Here is a 25,214-nt window from a genome sequence, read left to right as displayed (position 1 = left end):
CACTGTGTGCAGCTTTTTTTAACTGCTTCTTCGACATTGGGAGAGATATAGACATCCTTAAAGATGCCATTAGCTCTAATTGAGTAATAAATGGCTTATATATACAATTCTGTTTCCTGATCAGCTTGAATTATTGATTAAATCAGTACTTCAAAAAAACCTTGATGTTTTTGTCAGCATTTCCAAGCTTTCAGCCCTTAGGCATTACCTCACCTTTCAGAATATGTGGCAGTGAGCAACCACACCTTTACAAAACATGCAAGCTTGTGACAGTTGATGCTATAGCATAGATAAAGCACCAGAGGGAGGAGGAGGGGGCTGCAGTGCAGGTGTGAAGGGAGGGTGATGACATGGGTGTGTCTTCAAAAGAGCATTAATAAAGGCTCATATGTTTGTTCTTTATTTGACAATCTAACTCAAAGTTCTCAGTTTATGCACAGAGAAACAAGGGCTGACATATGTTGCTGCTCTCCTGCACTCATGGCTCAGTTATCCCTCTCTGCAGTGAGCCTTCTGTTAATGACGGCATTGGTAAGTGCTCATTTTGAAATTACTCAGAACTTTTCCCTAAACATGCCAGGGCACGACGCGATCTATGAGGAAACCTGTTATTATAGAAGAGGGATTCATTTACTAAGAACCCTAAGTGCTTATAATGATAAACACTTATGACGGCTTGTTTACATGTTTGTTGTTTCTATTACATCCAGAACCTTTTTTATTGTATAAGTACAGAACTTTTGTTTTTCATTTTACCACTGCTACCAAACAGTAGATGTTTGTTTGTTTACTTACTTTATTCCCTAAATACTTTGTTACTTATTTTTTGTGTTTCCAGGGAGACCTGGTTTCTAGGCCAAAAGTATAGATGTGAATAGTAAATAATAAATGCAGTGCTTATACTATTTGTGAATTGTATTTCCAAAAATGATCCAGACTATAACACCTGCTGTTGTCAAATATGCTCACCTTCAAGTGGAATTGGCTAGGCATGTGTTCTTGGCCTCGCTAACTGGAACAGCGTGTTATTGGCTCTGGCCTGCAGGTTTCTACCTATATGGGAATGCAGAGAAAAAGCACATGGGTGGTTGATGTATGTGGGGTTTATTCTCTGCCAAGTCACATGCATTTTAAACAGTGCACAAAACAGAGTTGCGAGCAGAATACATCCCACAAAATGATACTGAGGGCAAAGTCCCGTCTTGCATGCAAAGGGAATTCTGCATGCACAAGGCAGTGACGAGGCACTCTCAATTCATTTTAGGTTATATATTTTTTTGTATTCATTACTCACTTAAAAATGACCTAGGTTATTAAAAAAGATAGATAGATATACTTTATTATTGAAAATTGTTAATATTTATAAGAGGGGTTAGGCTATGACAGTTATGAGATTTAGAATGAGGAAGACAATAGAATACAAAGCTTTTATTAATAAAATAATACAAAATATTGTGCTCTCCTACCTCTACTGACCTGACATGCCAGTTTTAACAGTTCAGACTGTTTTACAGCTTTTCCCTGGTGGTCTGGTTAGGATTCAGTGCTTTCACCACCGCGGTCTGGACCCGGTAGTTTTTTCCCTGACCACCTACTCCCACTGAAGGGAAAATCAATCCCACCGGTTCCCGCGAAATCTTGCGGACTCTCTACCTGCAGCAGCGCCTCCTCCAGGAAATGGTGCCCCAGGCGGCTGCCTATATCGCCTATGCCAAGAGCCGGCAAATGTACAGTATAGTTTCAGGAAAAGCAGTAGTACCTAACATTTAGCTAAGGTAACAAATAGTTAATTTAAGTGAGTGAAGGAAATTATGTATTATTATGGCACCTACACAGCTATGCCAGTTTGCATGTCATAAGATATCACTGGTTTAGGAGGTAATCACTGTTGTCCTCAACACAATTCTTGTCACAATGATTAATAAGGAGATCATTTAAATTTTAAGTAATTTTATATGGATATATGGACTTCTTTAGGCACAGTCCAGCCTACACCAACATATCCTTAGAGTATTTTTGTCTATTTTCTTTTGTATTTACAAGCATAGCAAACCTAGAGTGCTACCGTTTAAATATACTGTAATATATACTATAACTATATACTAATAGTACAGTTCTGTGTCCTATACAGCTCACAACAATCTTTTGTATCATTTCAGATGGTCAATGCTGAACCAAATAGGACAAGGGAGAAGACACTGACAAGGAAGAGGAGAGAATGGATCATTCCACCTGCCAAGCTGGAGGAGAACACTAACTACACTCATCTGCCATTCATTGCAAAGGTCTGCTTTTCCCCTGTTATAAAATCATATGTTTCACTGTGAATAAGCTTCCAAGAATTAGTTGGCAGGCACACTATGGCAGGTGTTTCACCCTCCAGCCAATATCGTGCTTGTACTTGAAAAGGACTGTTCTAGTCCTTAGCTATAAATCTATGCTCATGCTATGCCTCATGCTGGCACTCCCTTTTTTAATGTGTCTAGCCAAACCAGCTTTCCTTGAATGTTTTTTATATCATAACTAAAACTACTGTTCAGCTCCAGCATAAATAATACTACATTTCATGTGCAGTTTTTCTACCAATAGAGCTCGCATTCAGTTACCTGAAGTTAACATCAGACTGCTGATGATGTTTATAATGTATGCAATGTGAACAGGAACATACATACATGTGTAGTTTACTGCCAATCCTTTTTGGAGGTAGTAAAATATTACTAATAAAAAAAATATTCAAAATGCATTTCTTAGCTAAAGTACAAGGGACTGTATTTTTTAGTGTAGTGGCTTTGATCAGTTAAGGTTTTTTTTTAGTAATTTATTTATTTTTTTTTCCTAAAGATTGACTAAAGATCTAAAAACTAAGGCAACACATGAATAAAGCCTACAATATCAGTATCATCTGTTTTTGTTTATTCCCCAATCCCCACAACTTTTTTTCTTTATGTAGAGGATCAGGAAAAGCCAGAGCTGGTCAGGTCGGGTTTTGAGGAGAAGCATGGGTCAGTTGTCTCTTGTAAAAGTGTTTGATACTGTAGCTCTCATGACAGAGACACATGTCTTCACAAGAGTCTAAGGGAAAAGAAACTCATCAGTATACATAATGCAAAATAACAAAGCAAATGACCAAGAACATTGAGGACACATTCTCTCAGCTACTGGGTTTGACCCTGACTTCCTAAACTATGTATGAATAAATACTGCAGCACTTCAGATTATGGTAAAAAAAAAAAAACCTGCATTAAGAGTTTTTTTATTTTTAATTTTTTTTTATTTAATTTAATTTTTAATGTGTTTTCTTTTGTTTTCAGATTCGCTCTGATAAAGAGCTTACTGCAAAGGTGGATTATTATCTGTCTGGACCTGGAGCTAATGAAAAACCTCTCAACCTCTTTGTAGTGGACCGTAACACTGGGTTTGTTCGCATCACTGATGTTTTGGACAGAGAAAAATACACACACTTTGATGTAAGTCTTTCTTTATGCACAACATTTGAAGCTTTTAGGTTTTCCAGATGGTAAAACCTAAAAACAACAAGCATTTGAAAATGCTTGTTGTAAAAATCCTGATCCTACTCCATCTCCTCTTCTTTGTCAAGGTTTGGGGTTTTGTGATAGAATATTTTGTATTTCCAGCTTTATTTTGGTCGATCTATTTGCAGGTATACTACTGTTCCTGGGGACATCTCTCCCTTTGACAATTGGACTTGACAATTGTGACCTTAGCAGGACTTTGGGCAACTATAGTTTTCCATTTTTATCAAATGTTGTCAGTTAACTCCATGCTCTTGCCTGCAGTTTGAGAAGTCAGAAGAAGAGGTGAGGAGTTAGAGAGCAACACATTGAGCACTATGTATCTTGCTGCAGCCTTCTCGGAATACTGTGTCATGTGTGCTATCTGTGTAGACAATTAGATCTGAAGCACATTTGCCTTCTTGTGTCAATGAACGCTGCCTGTGCAGAGATATTTGCTCTGCCTCTGTGCAGGGCTGTAATGGGTTGTGACACCTGCTTAGTTTTTAGTGGTTGATGGATAATTTAAGTGGCCTATATCAGTTGTAACTCCAGTCTGGAAGGACAGGATTCACTTATGACCGCAACAGAATTATATTAAGATTAACTTAATTAAGATATGTGCAGATTAAGATTAACTTTATTAATACCCGTGGGGAAATTGAGTTGTAGTAGCAACATTTTAAAAGGATAAATACAATAAACACAGCAAAAACTCTTATATGCACATACACGTACATGCACATGACAGCAACAAAGAAAGAATATGTACATACACGCACATAAAGCAGATCAAGGGGAAAATAGAAGCATAACAACACACTGTAACTGAGTACTTTGAAATGAACCTGTGGTGATGCTTTATATGGGTGGCATCTAAATGGGTCCTGTTCTCATTTCTATTTTATTGAAGCCAAAAAGTGGCAAAGAAAAACTCCCTTTAAACAGGAAGTAACCTCGAGCAGGATCCGGGTCATAATGATAGCCAGCTGGGTAAAGGAGGCTATTGTCTGTTCCATTTGCACAACAGCAGCTGAAACTGTTTCACAATCAGTGTTGATCCTAACTGCACAGGCTGATTTCACAGAAGTCTGACTGACTTGGAGTTACATTTTGTTCTTTAAGTGTTCTCTTTATTTTTTGAGCAGTGCATATATTTTGCTAGGTAATTGTACTTCTACTTAGGTACCTAGCTTCAGTACTTCCTCCACAGGTCGTGATCAAAAATATCTCAAAATTTCCTCAGTTGTGCTGGAGGCTATGGTGATATTTTTCTCACTGATATATATATATAAAAAAGTTATGATATTGAATCAATATTATTTTCAAATCGATGACAAGTCTTATCCAAGTGCCAACTTTCCACTTGCTAGATTTATTTAGTACAAGCTGTACAAGCAATATTCAAAATATAAATAATTTATAGGTAATACCAATATTACCTATAAATTATTTATATTTTGAATATTGCAGTTGTTTCATGTATACCTGGGTTTCTGTTTCTGTTTGTAAATCTGTCATTCTTATGCTACTTTTGTAATTTATACAGCTGAAAGGAATTGCTAGATACAGTAATGGGAGCACAGCTGAGGAAGACATACCCCTTACTGTCATGGTTCTGGACAAGAATGACAACCCCCCTTACTTTGAACTTCACACTGGCAATATCTCAGAGGCAAGCGAAGCAGGTAGTTTAAATTCCATTTCCTACAACATTTTGTGAATTTCTGCCAGGTTTACAATGTTACGTTTTGTGTAAGGAGATCCAAGAGATCCTCTGAAGGTTTGACAGTTTTTATTGTATAAAAAGTAGCAACTAAAAACTTCCTTGAGAGAGAAAAAAGTCCAATTCGAGCAGGTCTGGAGGACTGCAGCAGAGACTAGATAGGACCAGACTGAGCGACTCCTACAAGGAAAAGAGGTTTGTATTAATAATTGGTAGAACAGGTCATACCGACCTTTTTCCGGTCAAGAACCATGGTCTCAGACATTGAGGTGCTGATTCTCATTCCTGCTGCTTCATACTTGGCTGAAAAGCGTCTCATTGCACACTGGAGGTACTGGCCCGATGAAGCCAGCAGGACAACATCATCATCATCAAAAAGCAGAGATGAAATGCTGTGGTTCCAAAACCAGACCCCTCCAGCCTCTTGCTGCACCTAGAAATTCTGTCCATAAAAATTAGAAACAGAACCGGTGACAAAGGGCAGCCCTGCTGGAGTCCAACAGGAAAAGGTCTGACTTACTGCCGGCAATGAGAACCAAACTCCTGCTTCAATCATACAGGGACCACATCTTCTCCAAATCCACAAAACACATGGTTGGGTTGGGTCCAATGAACCCTCCAGTACCCTGTGGGTTGCAAAACCACATGTAAATAGTTAGGAAGTAAGACCAATCTCACCCTCACCAGGAGTGAATGTGTGTACCGCAACTTTGCTGACCTGATGTGTTTTATTGCAGGAACCTTTATTATGCAGCTGGAGGGTAAAGATAAAGACCAACCTGGTACAATTAATTCACAGATCTCATACACCATCATCAGTCAGGAGCCAAGAAGCACAGGCCACATGTTCACTTTAGACAAAATGTCAGGCAAACTGTACGTCAAAGAGCCCACACTGGACAGAGAGGTGAGCTCTCACAATACGCTCATTTATTGTTCATTACTTACCTATAAAATAATCATCCTCATCCTATTTCTTGAGCTATGCTCTTTAGATCACAATTTCAAATGAGAAAACTTTAAGCATTTTACTCATTATGCTCCCCGAAGTAGGCTGTAGACAGTACTACTAAATTATACAGACATCTAATTTTGGCGATGTGTGTAGGCACAGTCTTTGCATTTTAACTGCTGATACAAGTATGTGCAACTCTTTTTTATGACAGACTCATGACTTCTACAAGCTGATTATAAAAGTCACTGATATGGGAGGGGCTGAAGGGGGGCTAACGGGGACAGGGACTGTGGAAATCAAAGTGCTTGACATCAATGACAACCTCCCCACTCTGGAAAAATCTGAGGTAAAAAACTACATGGAACTGTACACACACACACACACATCATTTGTCTAGGTAGCTTGCCACCACTGTATTGTAGCCTTTCAGGTCATTACCTGGTCATTACCCATTGCCTTTCAGTCAGTAACCTTACATGCTGGCAGGTGTGCATTCTCTAACAGTGCAGAATACTTTTGCATTCTCTCACATTTGCCTAAGTCTCTGTCCACCCTCTTACTAATCATTTAACCTGCTGCTTTCTTCTTAGAATAAGCACCATTGTAAATAATAATTAGTAAGCAACACAGTGGGGCATGATGAAATCTCGTTCCCTTTGCAGTACTCTGGGTCAGTGGATGAAAATGTTGTCGATGTGGTTGTGATGAAAATCAAAGCACTGGACAAGGACCTCATTCACACAGACAACTGGTTAACTGTCTTTAAAATTGTGAATGGAAATGAGGATAATCTCTTTTCAATTGAAACTGACAAAGAAACCAATGAGGGCATCCTGAAGTTGATCAAGGTATTTAGATTTGTGTTATGTCCCAAAATACCTTTCTGCATTTCTTTTTATGTTGCATTTCAAGATATTTTTCCTGCTTCTAACATTTGCTGTTTTTCTCACCTCATCTCATAACCTCCATCCTGGACCAAACAGCCTGTAGATTTTGAAGAAGTCCAGAATCTTGAGCTTGGCCTGCTGATTGAGAATGTAGCTCCTCCTGTGAAAGGTGCTGCTGTATTGATGGATGTGAATGTTCAGGTTGGAGAGGGTGGTCCTATAGCTGCTGGGACTGGAGCTGGAGCTGGAGCTGCATCTGGAGCTGGAGCTGATTTGAGTGTAAATGCAGACCTGGGAATTGATTCGGATTTGGATGCAGGAGTTAATGTAGATGTAGACGCTGACCTTGAAGGAAGCATGGCCGTAGGGTTGGATGCTGGACTTAAACCTGAGGCAGATCTTGGTCCTGGAGTTGGGGTTAAGCCTGGTGCAAAGCCCGGGGTGGGTGTTGGGCTCAAACCAAAACCAAAGAAAAAGCCAAAGGCACAAGGAAATAGCTATCCAATCAAAATTGCAGTAAATAATGTGCCAGAGGGCCCAGCATTTGTTCCTGACACAAAGAATGTCCCTGTGTCTGAGGACCCAAAAGATGCACCTGAGAATGGTACAATCACTGTGTTTGCTGCTGTCGACCCGGATACAGGAAAACCAGCTGAAGATGTCAGGTTAGTGCAGCTGCAGTAATCTGGAGCCAACCTAACAGCTAAAAAAGTTTGGTATAGGTTTAGTGTACTGTTACAAAGTGTTGTACAAAACATGCAGTATATTCACAGTTTTATGGGAGTAAGCCGTAAATTAACGTACTGACAAGGACTGGCATTTTGTCATGCTCATAAAAATCTAGTAGCTTTCAAGACATTTCATTTAAAACCTAAACTATCAACCTTACATTCTCTGAAGTGTTAAATAAAACAATTGTTATCACTAGCCTCTCTGCACAAAACCATAAGTCAGCCATTGAGTTTAAGTTGAGTTGTTTGGAGACACACAGGATAAAGCAATTGCATTTTTACCAGAAAGTTGAACTACTGCTGACCTATCTGCTTTTGATGTCTTGAAAAAAGACTGTAAGCACCATTACTCATTTTGTCTTTTGTTGTCAGTTATGCCAAAGCCTATGATCCAGACAACTGGTTTACTATTGATGAAGAAACGGCTGAAATTAAACTCAACATGGTGCCAGACAGAGAGTCACCATTCTTAGTCAATGGTACCTATTTTGCAAAGATTCTGGCAATAACCAAAGGTAATGAAAAAGTCTCCTACTTTCTGCCTTCCCCACAGAAGGACTTGAATATCATTTCCAAGCCTGCTTTATTACCAGTGAGAAAAGCTTCAAAATCCTGTTAAACCACCTAGCCATAGAAGAGAGGCAAAAGAGGCACCGTTAAAAAAAAGGCTATATATAAAAATATAAAGAAACGTTATTTAATTAGGATTCTGTTTACGTTTAAGGATACCTGTGGTGTTAGAAAGAGTAAAGAGTAAAAATTGCTTGTTGTGTACATTTGCTGCAAAAACATATTGTGTATGTGTTTGATGTATTGACTGTTGATGTTCCGTTTCACTAACTAAGCTGTTATCACCCTCAGACATGCCATCGAAGACAGCTACTGGAACAATAGCTATTCAAGTCATTGACTCTAATGACCACTGTCCTAAATTAACCACCACCCACAGCAGAGTGTGCTCAGATGAAAAAACTGTTTATGTCACTGCCCTTGATGAGGATGCTAGTCCTAATGCTGCTCCATACACATTCCGAATCATCCCAGATGGGACACGAGGTAGCTGGGATGTAGAAGTCCTCAATGGTAAGGAGAGTTAGAAGAATTTAAAGGTAGGGTAGGAGATTTTGAAAACTCAGTGAGAGTCAGCCAGATTTTGAAAGTAAACACACGCCCCTTTCTCTCGGAGCTCACCCCGAAGCCACGCCTCCCAACCAGTCTGTGACTTCAGCCATCATTCACGTACCTCTCTGGTGCTCACAGAGCAGGAAGAGAGTGACAACCAGCCAATACTCCGCGCAGGATTGGCTGATGTTTTTAGTGTTTTATAGCTTCCACAGATGATTCATATTCTTCGTTTTAAAGCGAAACTGCCGAACTAATCGGTTGCTATTGGATTGTAAAGAGAAGTTACACTTATTTAACAAAAAGTGCATCAGAAGGAAATCTCCTACCCTACCTTTAATGAACAATAGGAATAAAGTTAAATGTAAAAAATCATCTAGTGTTATGATAAAGTTATAAAGGAAACCATTAATTGTTGCTAAAGATGCATTCAATATTGAATCAATGGCCAATAAATAATAAGAGTGGCTAAAAGCTAATAAATAATGACATGTTCAAAATAGGTTGTATTTGCCAAAAACAAGGACCCATAACAATTAGATATGTTTTTACACACAATAAAACAGCTTGCTTCAAGTCAGTTGAATACGTGGCAGTGTAGAGTAGTAAAATGACTAATGACAGTTTGTCTGACAGCTTTCTATTTGTTGTCTCCAGAGACAAGTGCAGCTCTTCATGCCCAAGAGTCACTGTGGCCTGGCTCATATGAGCTGCAGGTAGAGATGTTGGACGCTCAGGGCCTGGCATGCCCAGTCAAAGAAGTTTTCACTGTGGATGTTTGTACCTGTGTGGGAAAAGAAGACTGCACAGTTTTAAAAGCAGCCAGACTAGGAATGACATCAGCTGATCTTTCTGCACCAGCCATTGGTCTGCTAATAATGGCATTGTGCTTACTGCTGTGTGAGTTGAGATTTAACCATTTCCAATAGAACTTTGTGTGACACTTGCTTAAGGTATGCAAGTTTCTATAAAACTGATATAGATGCTATTAATAAAATAATATAATAATAATTAATAAATAAAACTGAAGTGAAAAACTGACAGAAAAAGCAATACACATGACTGACAGTTGTTCAAATATCTTACCGTATATCACATTATTGTAGCCTATTACTTGACAAGATAATAGTTATTTTTTGCCTTAAATGTCATTCGCGATGGTTTTCTTCTCTTTGCAGTCATTCCACTTTTCCTGCTGTTCTGTCAGTGTGGAGGTGCAAAAACCATCTTTCCCGACCAATTTAGTGATCTTCCATTTGATACCAAAGAACACCTCATTTCTTATCACACTGAAGGCAAAGGCGAGGTGAGTTGACATTTTTGTCTTCCTTTAAGGGAAAATGACAAGTCTAATTAAACATTTTGTTTAATTCATCAATGCACAGCATGAGGTACTTCCAGTATTAATGCAAGTGTTTAGAAATCATGCAGCATGTTAAAGGGGAAAGAAGGGAGCGCATTCAATTACATTTTCTTTGCACAACCTGCCAACACACATTTTATTTTAAAAAAGGACAACCCTCATTTTTTCTGACACCCACTATACAGTGTTTTCATAATAAAAGCATTACACATAAAGGATCTGCAACATTCATGCAAAAGTTCTGAGCAGGCATGCAAACTGAAAGCATGATCATCACTAATTTGGGGACAATTAGTAAAGCAATGATAACTGTGAACAACACTTAGGCCCCGTTCACACTGGAGAAAGTCATTCCAGCTAGAGTAGGATTGAGCCCAGACAGCCTTTAAGCTGGATGCGTTCAGACCTATTTTCAAATCTGGCTAGCACACAGTTGTGTCCGCACTCAATCTGGCTTCATCCAGCGTGTTTGCTGTTCTCCATACCACTAGGTGGCGCCTCGTAATATGGCTAATAATGTGGCAAGCCGGATTCGCTAGCCACATTTGCGTTCACACCTGAGCCACATTTGAGCCAATCCTGCTAGATCCACCTCTCGAGGGTGGATCTAGCCGGCTTGAAATCAAACTGGATTCAGCTGGATTGGAGGTGTTCACACTCGGAAAAAAACACATCTGGATTGATCTGGATGCGGCCAAATCCTGCTTAAGCCACATTTTTTCCCCAGTGTGAACGGGGCCGTAATGAGCTTTCTTGCCAGGTGGGTGAACTCCTTTATATGCAGGACTATAGATTATGTTGTATGTTGTTATGTATTATTATTTCTTATTTTTTAGGAAGCCCCACTCCAAAGGCATGCCATTATGCTGGGTACCCAAAATAAAGTTGAAGCAGCACCAGCACCAAACCACATAATCTCCTCAGCATTCACAGAAACTCAACAGACAGCAACCTACAATGAATCTGTGCAGACATTTCAGGAAAGATTTAGTCAAAATTTAATGGAGGTTGACAACGCTTATGAGTCATTCAACCATGGAAATGTGAGTGCTACATTCAACAGGCAAACACTTGACATCCAACATATGGCAGCTCTGTATGAAGATATTGCCCTTCCCGAAGCTTTCCTCAAGGACTACTACTCGCAGGTAGTAGTCCTGTCATGCTGTGTGTTTAGCATACTTTTGTCAACAGATTTACATACATATATTTATCATTAACATAACTTTATTTGTTTTTTTCCCTTCAAACAGAAAGCATTATGTAATGTTCCAATGACGGACAGCCTGTTGGAATATGATTTTGAGGGCCAAGGCTCCTCTGCTGGATCAATAGGTTGTTGCAGCCTTCTCGAGTCTGATAACGACTTGCACTTTCTCACTGATGTTGGGCCAAAGTTTAAAATGCTGGCTGAAATTTGTTCTCCACTGACACCAAGCCTGCAAACCCACCTGGCAAACAAAATCGTAGCGCCTGTCAAAATTACAGATGGTAATGTTAAACCAGTTTCTAAGCCCACACAGGAGCATATTTCTGAGACAAGCCATAATGACATGAACTCTAAAAAAATTGTGTCAACCACTAACATTTTAAAATCATCTGTAAGTATGGTAGGAGCTCCCCCACCACCCATGACACTTCCTCGCTCCGAGGTAACTAATATTAGTCATTCCTCTAGTATTAGTCGCTCTGCTACACTGCCCTATCCCGCTCATCCAGTTGTACTACAGCAACAGTCAATTTACTACACCACTACCCCTGTACTGCAACCCAGCCACTATGTAGTTGAGCCACATTTGCAGAACTCACTTCTACTGGCAGATGGGTCCAGTGGAACAAATCTTGTGGGCCTGTATATAGTCAGGGGTCCCCAGAGTCCTTCTGGGCTTGTAAGTAATAGACCCCAAGGCTCTCCTTCTGGGTTACTTATCCAGGACACTGGTAATGGCAAGGGTCCTAAAAGTCCTACTAACACCAGTCCAATCAACCCCACTTTGTTGATACCAGGTAGTCCTGTTGTGCCTCAAGGGTCTGTGCTTATGGCAGACTGGAAAATCATGGGGCCTAATGCTGTTGGTAAATATATTTTACCTAAAGATCAGAGTCGTCCAGAAGAGGGATTTGGTCCAGGCTCATCTCAGGGTACTTTGCCCAGTGGTGCTGTCCTGGTAAAAGAGACTGCCCCTCCTCAGGGGGTGTTTGGTTTGGCAGCCCGGGGAGGAGAGACTAGCAGTCTGCCAAGACACATTGTTACTAAAAAGGGGGATATTGCTGTAAATAGACCTTTGGAACAAACATGGATTGGACATAAAGTGAAGATGGAGTTAGGGCCAAATGTTTTGGGACTTGGAACTGAGCAACCAGGAGTAGGGATAGGACCTGTGGTGATAGAAACTCCAGAAGATGGGATAAGGCCAGCTTTAGATGAAAAAATGGAGGACACAGTAACAAAAAAACTCTCAAAACAAAATGTGATTACCAGCACACCAGAGGATAAAGTTCTAAACAGGGCTGTCCAAACATGTCCAGAGTCTTCCACTTTGAATACTAAAGAAAATGCTGTTGAATTACTACCAGGGCAAGTTTTGCACAATCACTTGGATAAAATCACTAAGATTCCAACAAACAAATGTACAGATGTAACAAATGTGACAAATGAATACATTTCCTCCCCCGAGAATGCAGACAAAAGAAGCGTTGTGAAATCAGAGAAAAAATGTCATGTCTCCTCTTCTAAGAATCATAAATCTCTGACCACTCAAATTTCCTCTACAGAAGCCTTTTCACATATATCAGATGCCACTATTTTATTTAATACAAATGGAGAAAAGAAAGAAACATCAATGTTTCCTCGAGGAGAGGAATCCACTTCTACTGAAGATCATAACATTGTAGATGATGAAATACGTGATTGCACAGAACATTGTGCAATTAGTCCAACAGAGAAAGGTGTATCAGACTTTGAAAACAACCTGGTTACTACTTCTACTATTCAGAAAGAAGAGAATATAGAGATGCCACCTGCCACCAGTGAGATAAGAGACCTGGGGAACTTGTTAGAAGCAATGCCAGAACTGCAGGTAAATTACAGAGATGGAGATGAAGAAGAAATTGCTCAAGCAGAGACAGAAACTGATAAAGCTAAAGCTTTGCATCAAACTGACAGCACCATTTTAACTGATCAAGAGAAAGGAGATCATAGTGAGTCCTGTGAAGTGCAAATAGAGGGCACAAATATTCAAACCGTTACAATATTTGAGCAACATCTACTCAGGCGAGAAGATGGTCAATGTGGCTACTCTGAAGCTAACAATGAACAAAATATATCAGTATCAGTAGACTGGGATCCACTCGATGCAGACTCAGTCAGTGTGACTGGTGAAGCGAATGAGGAGATTATTTTGGAGGAAGTGTCTCAGCAGAGTATGAGCAATGGCTATGGCCAACACGGGGACAGGATGCAATGAACTCAAATTCTCAAATGGAAGATAGATCAATCTTAGACATTACTGATGAGAAGGAAGATGAGTATGAGGAAAAGATATTGTCACTGGTACAGAATATATAAACTTCTGAGATAACGATTGAAACTGAGGATGCATTGAAAGATGTTCAGATCATTGTGTTTAACAGCATAAATACTAGAGAAAAAACGTATGGAAAAGGTAGCAGACTCACCTGTAGACACCCTCTCAGAAGACTGAGATGAATACATTTAGGATATAAGTGATTCGGTGACAGAAAAGCTGTCAAGACTAGTGTTACTTTACCAAAAAATATGGTTTCAACAGCTTTATCTCTGACATGACACTGTCCAACCAAACAGACTAATATCACATTATTGGATTGTCCTTGTGATGGGACGTGCTTGTTAGGTGGATTGCCCCTTCGAGTCTGTGTATGTTGCCCTGCAATCAATACCTGTGCAGGGTGTACTGTGCCCGTGGATAGCTGGGATAGGCCTCAGGCTCCGTGCAGCTGATCTTCTTTTCTGTCACTACATGTTTGCAGGAGGCTCTCTCTCTCTTTCTGTCTCTGCCATGCTTTACCCACTACCTTTGATAAAGTATTTTATATACAATGTTGCATATGTTTTGCTTTGCTTTGATTTGTTTTACCATATAACCATGTTTTTAAATGCAAAGAAGCACATATTTGAGAATGAATATATCGGGATTGAACGTGAATGTAACTTGCACATGCATATGGAGTGATTATAATTTCATCTTCTTGTCAAGGGGTAATTGCAAGCATCTCTTAAAACAAGGCACACAGTAGGAATCCTACATTTCTGTGTGTTTTGTGTGAAGTGAGTGTGCTGTTTGGGTTTTTCATATTAGTGCTAAAATAATTTTATTTAGCTTTCTTTGTAAAGTAAACAAGGGAAAGGTGTCTGTTTCTCTGCAAAACCATTTTAAAAGGTTTATTATTTTTATGATGACTATTCATGATGATTTTCCTAACCTTTTGTAATTAAATGCTTTTATATTATTGTTTCTTCTTCTTTTACTATAAAAGGCTGTGTGTTGTGGATTGAACCTTTGTGCTGTTTCTGTTGTTTTTCCCTGCCTCAATTGTTATTTTTACCCTTCCTGTCCTTACCTCTCTCATGGTGTTCCTTGTGGTCCTTGTTTTTCCTGCCTCTGTGATTACCTGCTCCTCCCTGATTGTTCTCACCTGTGTCTTGTCTCGGCCCTCTATTTAAGTCCCATGCTCCTCTTTGTCTTTGTCAGTTCCTTGTTTGTCATTCCTCTGTTTTGTGCTCCACCGTCTTACCTGAGATCAGCCTGATGTCTCCCTCCGTTTCGTCCTCCGTGCCTCGTTTACTCCTTTGTCCTCCTGTCACCCTCTGGATTGTCTTTCATTGTTTGGTTTGTTTGTTGATTTCTCTTCTTCGTCATTATTAGCACCTTATTGTTTGGAGTTAGTTTTTCCCTCATTCGTCTCCTTTGTTCATATGACCTTCCCTGGATTATCCTTTTGGTTTGTGTAGTAGTTTTGCCTTTTTGCCTCACATGGTTTTTTGTTATTTCTGGACTCTGATTTATTTTGGTACTTTGTGGTTGATTATGTTTTTCCCTCTGCCCTGAGTTTGGGTTTATCTTCGGTTGGTTTGTGGAATAAAGATCGTCTTTTTTTACCTTAGTTCCTTGTCTGAGCTTGGGTCCTATTAACTGTCACATGACACTGTTTGTGCTCTGTGTCTGGAGTGATGAGAGACTTTGGTCAATATAATTAATCAACAACCTCATTAAATGTTTTGTGTCTTTTCTTAGGGGTTACTAGCAAATGATGGAAGAGTTCATCCCCGACAGCACAGAGAGGGTCAATGCACAATAAAAGTCCAGGGTACATGGAAAATACCACTTTACATACAGCATTTTTAAATGAATATCTTCGTAGGTGGTCTAACTGTCTGCTGCTGGATTTTCTATTTATTCAATGATTTTTGAGCCTCTAGTTCTGCTAAAATCCTTGCACATCTCAGCTGGACCTGAATTCATTTTATCACACTACTCTTTGACAAAGATTATATTTTATTAGGTTCATGGTAAACACAGGCCTATTCAGTTTAATACTGTTCTGTGTTGCTTGGCAAAGATAATAATACATTATTTGTAATGCACTTTACATTTGTCAACAAATCTCAAAGTGCTGCATAAAATCATCAAGGCAATATTAATAATAATATATAATTATAATAATATGAATCAATAAATAGGAGCTGAAAGAAGAAAGAACAGCACAGAAAGAAAACAGCATAAAATGTCTTAGCGAGAATAGCTTCTGATTAAAAGCTTCGACCGTCTGTGGAGTTCTGAGGTGGTCTGGCAGGGTGTTCCACAGACAGGGAGCTGTATTTTTTATTAAATGTTTTTTGTAAAACAATTTTTTGTGTATTTATAATACACAATATATAAACAATGACATCAGATACTATAACTACTACTATGAAACTATCAGCATCATTTGTGGAACTGGTTTTGTGTCTGGGTTTTACAGTGTAAAGTTTGAGAATGTTTGAGGTTTCTTGTTCTCATGTCAACAGGTGTTTAATGTGTTTTGTCCCAAGGGCTATGAGGTGTACTTGTTTTTGTTGCAGTGTCACGCTCAAACCGGTTTTCATTTGCACACACACATTATTAACACATTGGCACAATGTGTTCGAACAAAGAATTGCAATCTGTTTTACAGCTTCTCTGTTTATATCAATGTGACTACTTTGTAGTGAGAGAATGATTAAAACATATAGCCCCACTTTCAGTCACAGAGAAGAACCATGTTATTTATCAACAAAGCCAATCTTTATTCAGCCAACTTTAACACTCCCACACAAGCCAAGAATTACTTAAATAATAAAACTGGTTACCAGGAAATTACATTTTAATGCAGACAATGTTTTACCAGGGAAGTTAGCGTGGTGCTAGAGTACATCTTGCAGGTATACAACTTGTAACACCCTTGTGTTGACAGCCTAACCCTGTGTTTGCACCAAGAGTGACCAAATCTGTAAAATTGCTTTGGTCGCTCAGAAAGTAGAGCTGCTTTAAAAGTTCTGTTCGCTGTTCTGTTCTCATGACGTGAGAAATTCAAACGTTCGATTTTGCTTATCTATGTAAAGTTGCCGTATGTTTTTAGTACAGGCAGCTTGACAGCTGTATGCTAAGACAGCTTCCACTTTTTGTGGCACACCTTAACTATTGAACAGACAATGGAAAACACACCTGTCATTTGGTATCGAGAGAACGTGTGCTCTTACTTTAAGGTCAGGCTCCGTTTAGTGCAGGAACCATTTGATAAAAGTAGTAGCAAGTGTTTAATCAAACAAGTGCACATTTTCTCAATAGATGCCTTGTAGGAACACTAACAACTAGCATGCTAGGAGCTCGATTACCAGGCAAGTATCACGCCTCCTACTTTAAAATATTCTCACACATTTAAGATTAAAAAACCCTTTATTTGTCCCACAATGGGGAAATTGCATTGTTGCAACATCACGGATACAACAGTAATAAAAATAGGATAAGATAAAAATAAAAGATATAAAACCACCAATAAAGATACAATAGGGATCAAAATGATGTTGCACACATGAGTGGAGGAGAGGTTTGTAGATTTAACTGTACATAGTGAATCAAGAAGCTAAATGAATAAATATTGTACTGTACAATGTAGTGTAGGAATACTGCACATGAAAGGCTTTCTGAATCTCTCTTTACACTGTGGAGCAGTCTGTCACCGAAGCTTCTCTCACACGTCAGTTTGATTGGAGCTGAAGTACAGTAGGAACCAAAGTTTGTTCCTCGAGTGCCATGCAAGTGAAGAATGTCTACATTCTAATTGGTTGTCAGGGTTTGATGTCAGTGGGCCTGATTGTTCTTATCCACCTACTAGTATATGAATGATAGGTTAAGTTCTCAATCTTTTTGACCTCTTTTCATTTCAATTGTTTCGAGTCTTGGTTTGATTTGTAATAACTAGATCAAGTCCACTTAAGGATTAACAAGCTAAAACATGAAATGAATGACATGACCTTTATTTTATTATAATCTATCGTGTATGTGAACCTGCACCTACAACTAAAGGCATTATATATCACAACTATCTAACTATAAAGTCTCAAATCAAGTTCATTAACACATAAATCAAAATGACAAAAAAATATAGAGACTTAGATAGACTCTCAAAAAACTGAAGAAAGAATAAAATTCTGTAGTAATGAAATAATAATTCAGCTCTGCCTTCAACACAATCCGCCCAGCTCTCCTCCAAGACAAGCTGTCCCTGCTGCATGTTCCAGACTCCATCTGCCGGTGGATCACTGACTTCCTGACAGACAGGAGGCAGCATGTGAGGCTGGGGATGAATGTCTCGGACACAAGAACCATCAGCACCGGTACCCCCCAAGGCTGTGTACTTTCCCCTCTGCTCTTCTCCCTGTACACCAACTGCTGCACCTCCAGCCACCAGTCTGTCAAGCAGTGTTAATTTTGTTGACGAATCATCGTCAATCATGGAGACGAGATCCAATCAGAGCAGATTTTGTTTGTGAAAGGGAGGGACGAATCAGGAGCCGGCGGCAGAGAGCCAATCAGTATGGCAAGCCATTCATATCACATTTCCGCCATACTTTAAAAGCGTTTTCCAAACGGCCACTCATAATGCCGTACAGCGTTTTCTAATATTCTAATGATCTCCGCCCCATAACTTGCTCAGCCACTGCAGTTTACTCTTTATCAGCAGAGAAAAAGGTCAGACCACACTAATTCATCACCGATCTCCTGTGCCAAAAAGGATCGCTTCGGTCTGGATCATAGAAGACTGTATATATAAGCCTGGATAATGCACAGCCATCATGTTTCATGAAAGAAATAAACTGAATTTTGTTTACAATAGCATTTGTTCTCCTTTCTTCTTACTTCTTCTTCTTGTCTTACACACTTAAATCACAGAGAAAAGAACGTATGTTTACTGACTTTTTAAATCAGATTGGATTGATTTCCATGTTCTTTGACACACTATCCTGAAGGACACACACCACGTTTTGCAAGTTATGGGGCGGAGATCATTAGAATAGTAGAAAACGCCGTAAGGCATTATGAGTGGCCGTTTGGAAAACGCCGTACGGCGTACGACGTGAAAACGGCGTTTTCTGCGGCGTACGACGTAAAAAACGCCGTTTAAAGTATGGCGGAAATGTGATATGAATGGCTTGCCATAAATCAGAAGCGCTCCCTCTGCGTAAGGACGTTACCCCGCGATGCTGGAAGAAGGCGTCCTCATGCATGGTAACACAACACAGGAGAAGAACAGACACACAGACACGTTTGATGTCAAGACAAACAGGACGGTTCAAACCGTGCGGAGCGACTATCAGCGGTAAAAACACAACAAACCTGAAGCGACATTTGCAGACGAGTCATCTTAACTTCCGCTCAAAGATACACGTGACAAAATCTATAAATGAAGACACCGCTGCTGATGGTTTTACAGCATGTGACTGTTTCTAAGTTGTCACTGAAGTGTTTTGCTGTAGTTATGGAGGATTCATGAAGAAGGTCATGACTGAACAGTGTGTTCAGGGAGAGCAGCTCACTGTTCACTGCTGCTTTTGTGAAAAGGTAATAGCAATTAAATAAAGAGGTGTTTGTTTCAAATAACACAAGTTAAAGCTGTGCCTGTTTTAATTGCACTTCAAACCTTAATTATTTCATGAAAAAATATATATCATAGAATTTTAGTCGACTAAATCCACGGCAGATTTAGTCGACTAAAATTATTTGATATTTAGTCGACTAAAACAGACTAAAAGTTAAAACATGTTGATGACTAAAATGTGACTAAAATCAAATGACATTATCAGAAACATAATCATAATCAGAAATTACTGCCAAAATTAACACTGGTGTCAAGCTGATTAAGTTTGCTGACGACACCACACTCATTGGACTCATCTCAGACGGGGATGAGTCTGCCTACAGGAGGGAGGTGGACCGTCTGGTGTCCTGGTGTGCTGACAACAAACTGGAGCTGAATGCCCAGAAGACAGTGGAGATGATTGTAAACTTCTGCCAGCTCCATCGCTCCCCCCCCATCTCCACAGTGGACTCCTTCCACTTCCTGGGTCAACACCATCACACAGGACTTTAAGTGGGAGCTCACCATCCAGCCAGGGTGATGGTTCAGTTCTACACAGCCATCATTACGTCCAGCCTTACCTCTTCCATCACCATGTGGTACGCTGGGGCCACAGCCAGAGACAAACACAGACTAGACTGGAGGGCCTTTGTCTCAGAGTTCACTGGCGGGCCTTCATCTCTGGGTTCGTGTTCGGGCCCTGGTGGGCCTTTGTCTCTGGATTCCTGCTCTGGCCCTATTGGGCAGTTGTCTCTGGGACCCTGTTCCCCAGAGAGTTGTCCCCTCTGGTGGTCTTTAGTCCTGACACTGGAGGGTCTGGGTCTCCATCTTTGATGGTCTCTGGATGTTTGATGAAATTTTCCCTTGTTGAGATAAAAAGCAAAAAAGACTTTCCCTGATGATTAGTTACTTTTAAAACGATGTAACTCAGTTACTAATTTTGTTACTTTTTGGGAGAAGTAACTAGTAACTATAATTAGTTACTTTTTGTAACTAATGTGCCCAACACTGCTCATGGGGTAGGCTGCTAAATGGATGATAGTAAAACGCAATCAAAAATAGACATTACCCATTTTTACCATGTATTTCAACTCATAAAACTAGGCAAGGAAATTATTCCTACTTTAGTTTATTGTTAACCAGCCTGTCGTGGATGGGTAGACTTATCTTAGCACACAGTGGCTAAATAGTTAGCTAACTAACCTGCCAGTGCACTAGCAGCATGTTTGTTACAAAAACACCGCACGCACATATAAACCACATGTTCCCACCAGAACTGATCGAAACATCTTCAAGAAAACTCTACAAGTCCAGATGCTTCAATCATAATACCTTTATCTGTTAGCAAACAGTATCAGCACTGATTTAGCAAGTCTCGAAAGTATTTGAGGCTAAAGACAAGTCTCAAGTTACTTTGTAACATGGGTCTAAATAATAGGTTCTTTCTGTGCTGTCAAAACATAGAATAGAATAGAATATACTTTATTAATCCCTTTGGGAAGGTCCCTCAGGGAAATTTGGGGATCATCTGCTGGTGATCAATTCATCAAGGACTGGAGCCCATCTAATTAAATCCTATGGAAGCAGCAAGAGGACAGTGTTAAACACATTTAAGCTTCATTTTTCTATGTTCTAAAAAAGTCAAACTTAAATTTCCCACATTGGGATGAATAAAATACTTCTATCTGGCTCAGTGAACAAAGTTATGTTATTCATCTGAGGGTGTTATTGCCTAATACTAGGACCCACTATGATCAGATGATTTTTATGTTTTTACATACAAAACATAGAATGAAAAGAAAGGGCTAACTTTACACATAGTGAGTCCATTCATTTCATTTCATCTTGATTTGAACTGAATTGTATTTATAGAGAACCACACCTGTGCACCAGTCAAAAAAGGTCTGTTGGTGCCAGAGCCTGAGAATGAATCAGAGGCATCAAGGAACAACTCCTTCCTTACAGAAGAAACTTTGAGCAGAACTAAGAGCATTTGGATTGTAGATCGTAAACATATATCTTGATGGTGCTCAGGTAGAACAAGAGAACAAAAAGAACAAATGCATTGGGACAGAGAAGACGCACACATTTAATACTGGCTTATAAATTTGAAAGTTGGCCTCAGAAGATCCAGCACTGCAGCCCCATGCAGCTTTTGAGAGACACAAAATCAAATACACTTTTCTAAATTACTTTATTACATTTTTATTTTTTACAACATACGCATACAGCTATCCTCCTCCTATAGTTTGGGAGGTCCAGCGAGCTTCCATCCCTCCATCTTGCCAACTTTTGTGAAGAAAGCCAGTGTTCCCAGACCCAGACATGCTGATGTACCGGTCATGGCACTGTGGGCTGAGGGTGGACACACAGGGAAGTTAATATGGCACAGGATCACTTTGCAAATTATGATTTGTCAGCTGGGTTTGTTTTCATACACCACAAAATGTAAACCAAAGGAGAAATTTTATTGCATTTCTGTTAAGGTGAATGACATAGTGGTGGTTTGGGACAGAGATAAAACATCTCATCTCATAAACATCTCATGTCCTATTTGATTTAAACATTGACTGAAATTATACTGACAAGTTCTTTGACATTAATAGACTTCTATTACTATGACCCACACATTATGAATGAACTAACCACACAAAATCAAGGTGTTTTTACTTCTATTCCTAGCAGTAATATTCTCACGCTGACACTGTTGCAAAACAGCATCCCAGAATAGTAGATCCCTGTGGAGCAGAAAAATACACTGAGTCTAGTGCCAGATACTTACTTCTGGCTCCCATGAAGATCCCAGAGGCACAGCCTCCAATAAAATAATTCAGTGGGTCATCTGGTGCTTCACGAGCCTGCGCACTGAGACAAGTGGCCATTCCAAAAACTGCTCCCATGGTGGCTGGCACAACAAAGAGAAACAGACATTTCAGGACTCCTCATACAATCATGCTGCGCAAGTATATTCAGGTCAACAACTTCATACACTTGATTTAAACAACACAATGCATTTGATGCCACTTCATCAACAGTCATTATCGACCCCAGGGGTGCTAAAAATTAATCTGTCAACCAATTAATCTGACAATTTTTTAAAAATCAGCATCTGCTAAAAGCAGAGCATACTAAGCCAATTTAAAGAGAGGTGCATCTGTAGGCAGCCCAGTGTTGCTGCAACACCAAAAGCTGGGTCCTGGGGCTAAATCACATAGACTGTAGTATTTTCTGTCTCTAACATTACTAGTAGCAGAAAATGTGCACTGCCGCAGAGGTGGTGTGTGGAGCGAAGCAGCTCTGTCACATCTGTGCTGAATCAGTAGTGCGTGTAAGTTAGAACTGATGAACCTGCTTGGAAGAGCAGAGAAACATATGTTTGGTGGGGAAACATGGTGGTGGAGAACCTCAGTGGGTGGGTCTGGGTGAAACTAACAATAGCTCTAATTACCTCTGTGTTGGTCTGACTGACTGTGTATGGTGTGTCTAACGACTATGAGACTGCCGGAGGGGCACTGGTTGACAGCCATTTGTTCTTGCTGTGAGTATGCCACTTGGAGTGAAACTTCATGGGAATGGATAGAATCACTGCATTGTATGTGGTAGAAAGATGATGTCCGAGTCCACCACCTCTGTTACATTTTAGACAGAGAGGACAGATGGTTTGAAAGAGGATTCAAGAAAGCCATTTATGTTAAGCTGGAAAAACCTTCTCAGAGGTGGTGGACTCAAACTCAAGCTCACACACCAGACAGTCTGCCAGACCAACACAGTATGAGGTAATTAGGGATATTGTTTTGTGAGTTTCACTCAGCCCCACCCACTGAGGTCTGCCACCACATATAAACCATGTTTCCCCACCAAACAGTTAGAACTGATGAGGCTGCTTGGAGGAGAGGAGAAACATCTTCAAGAAAACTCTACAAGTCCAGATGCCTTGCTTCAATCTTCTGAATAAAAATGACCTGGATGACTGAGAATCTCAACATACAGCAGTGATTATATCTTAAAGGAGTTGATGCTGGCAATGCTAATCTTAGGTGGGACAAGTTTGCTCAGTAGGGGGGATACAAGTAACTTGTCGAAGAAAGTAGCAATAAACTGCACATAGCTTAGTGCATATATCTATATTTTTGATTGATTGATTGATTGATTGACTAGGGAGGAGTTGGGTTTTTGCAGTGGCATGTGTACTTGTCACCATAGCACATATAAGTAGTTTACTAAATACTAAAGGTTTTTTTTTGCAAACAAAACAGATTATGCCCACTCCAATTGGAACAGGTACTACATGTTGTCATAAGAACAGACATATGTACATATGTACAAAGATGCAGTTTTGAAGATGTCTATTATATTTACCCATGGTGACTGTAGCACTGGTGGCCCTCTGTAGCGCTGCCATTGCAGAGTCAGGCTGGAATGCGACAATGTGATAGGCTGAACCCACAAGGCCTAACACACAAACACAAACACATTAAAAACAACCAAATACTACCTGTCATGTGACAAGTGGTGACTACTGCTGCCTTAACTACACAATACTATGGCTGTGCTGTTTCTCATCTACCATGGAAACATTTAGTCTGCAACAACAAACACGAGTTTTCATCTCTGAAATTAAGTTACATAAATGTAGTTTAAGACAACCACTATAAAAATGGCCGTGTAAGGGCTTGTTTTACTAAACAGTCCTACCCTGTTCCATACACTACAGTCTATAGGATCCGTCAGGTAGACGATTCCTGCTCACTACTATATAAGCAGCCGTAGAGTGTTAAACAGAAACGTAAACGTGTAGTGTTGACAAAGAACAGCAACTGATTATAGTATATATAGATTATAAATGTATGATAGCTACATACTCGCGCTGGGCTGCTAACTCAAACACGTTAGCATGTGCTAAAGCTTGAGTAGTTAGGCATACAGCCGGTTTACATCAACACCCAGCATATATAGTGACCATTAATCGAAACACTTTCACCAGTGCTGACATTTACCCAAAGCCGTGCCCAGTTTTGTAGTGATCCATGTTTTTTCCACGCAGTTCGTGCCCTCTGGTACGTCCCAGTACCCCATGTCGGATTTAGGAAGGACACAAACAAAATCGCGAGAATCTCGCGAGATGATAACTCTTCTTCGGGTTTTTACGGCATTTGGTACCTAACAATTTGCATTGCTGCCCCCTGCTGGAATTGACGAGCGTCTGTGATAGCAATTCTTACTCCACTTACTATGAAATATGGAAAGCCGTTTTAATCATAAATGTTATATTTCATAAATGTTGCAATGAATACATAAACAAGCATTTATTTCTACATTACGTATTTATCTATTTCTATATAATATATATTTCTCGGTGTATTTATTTCCGTTCCTAATATGCAAATGCATTGATTTCTTCAGATCAGAGCAGCTGCCGCAGGCTGCAGCCGAAGACATCCGATAGAAGCATTAGTTAACCTGCTGTAATTTTGACAATAACTACAAGGCTAAACAGATTAGAGGTCGCACTTGTTTTGTCGCTGGATGCAGTGAAGTTTATAGTTGACCAGGGAACGACTGTGCACCTTCAAGCTGTATCTCTAGCGTTGGCTAGCAGTGCTTAAACAGAATGCTCATGTTGCTGTTGCCAGCAAAACTGAGCATTTGTCTATGATGACTAATGCTTAGGATGTTGATAGCAGGCATCATAACAACCCATGATGCATGGGGACTCTATTATTACATTTGTTGTTTAGGCAATTTTATTTATTTTGCCATGCATTTGAAAATTCTTTTAC

The 25,214-nt window shown here is 39.8% G+C and overlaps 2 protein-coding genes across 3 annotated transcripts; one reads left to right on the top strand and one right to left on the bottom strand.

Annotated features, from left to right (window-relative positions):
* Positions 1–415: 415 nt before the first annotated feature.
* Positions 416–15,553, top strand: LOC114434137 (desmoglein-2-like). Of its 2 annotated transcripts, XM_028403105.1 has the most exons (14): positions 416–531; positions 2,160–2,285; positions 3,312–3,467; positions 5,062–5,200; positions 5,976–6,145; positions 6,405–6,539; positions 6,856–7,041; positions 7,177–7,745; positions 8,184–8,326; positions 8,673–8,894; positions 9,591–9,833; positions 10,112–10,239; positions 11,133–11,444; positions 11,550–15,553. In XM_028403105.1, exons 1-14 carry the CDS (start codon positions 433–435, stop codon positions 13,761–13,763), a joined length of 4,842 nt encoding a protein of 1,613 aa, XP_028258906.1. In that variant the 5' UTR covers positions 416–432; the 3' UTR covers positions 13,764–15,553. The 2 variants fall into 2 exon arrangements, with proteins under 2 accessions (XP_028258906.1, XP_028258908.1); XM_028403107.1 differs by lacking the exons at positions 416–531; positions 2,160–2,285; positions 3,312–3,467; positions 5,062–5,200 and adding an exon at positions 5,844–5,866.
* Positions 15,554–21,611: 6,058 nt separating this feature from the next.
* Positions 21,612–24,558, bottom strand: ndufa11 (NADH:ubiquinone oxidoreductase subunit A11). Its single transcript, XM_028403113.1, has 4 exons — positions 24,432–24,558; positions 23,794–23,886; positions 22,217–22,339; positions 21,612–21,789 (listed from the first exon to the last, which is right to left on the bottom strand). The coding sequence occupies exons 1-4, from the start codon at positions 24,508–24,510 to the stop codon at positions 21,677–21,679; spliced, it is 408 nt and encodes a 135-aa protein (XP_028258914.1). The 5' UTR covers positions 24,511–24,558; the 3' UTR covers positions 21,612–21,676.
* Positions 24,559–25,214: the final 656 nt, after the last annotated feature.

Source organism: Parambassis ranga, chromosome 4 (assembly GCF_900634625.1).
Source record: "Parambassis ranga chromosome 4, fParRan2.1, whole genome shotgun sequence".
NCBI classification, from domain to species: Eukaryota; Metazoa; Chordata; class Actinopteri; family Ambassidae; genus Parambassis; species Parambassis ranga.
The sequence above is the reverse complement of the archived record's forward strand: the minus strand, read 5'-3'. Positions and strand labels throughout refer to the sequence as shown.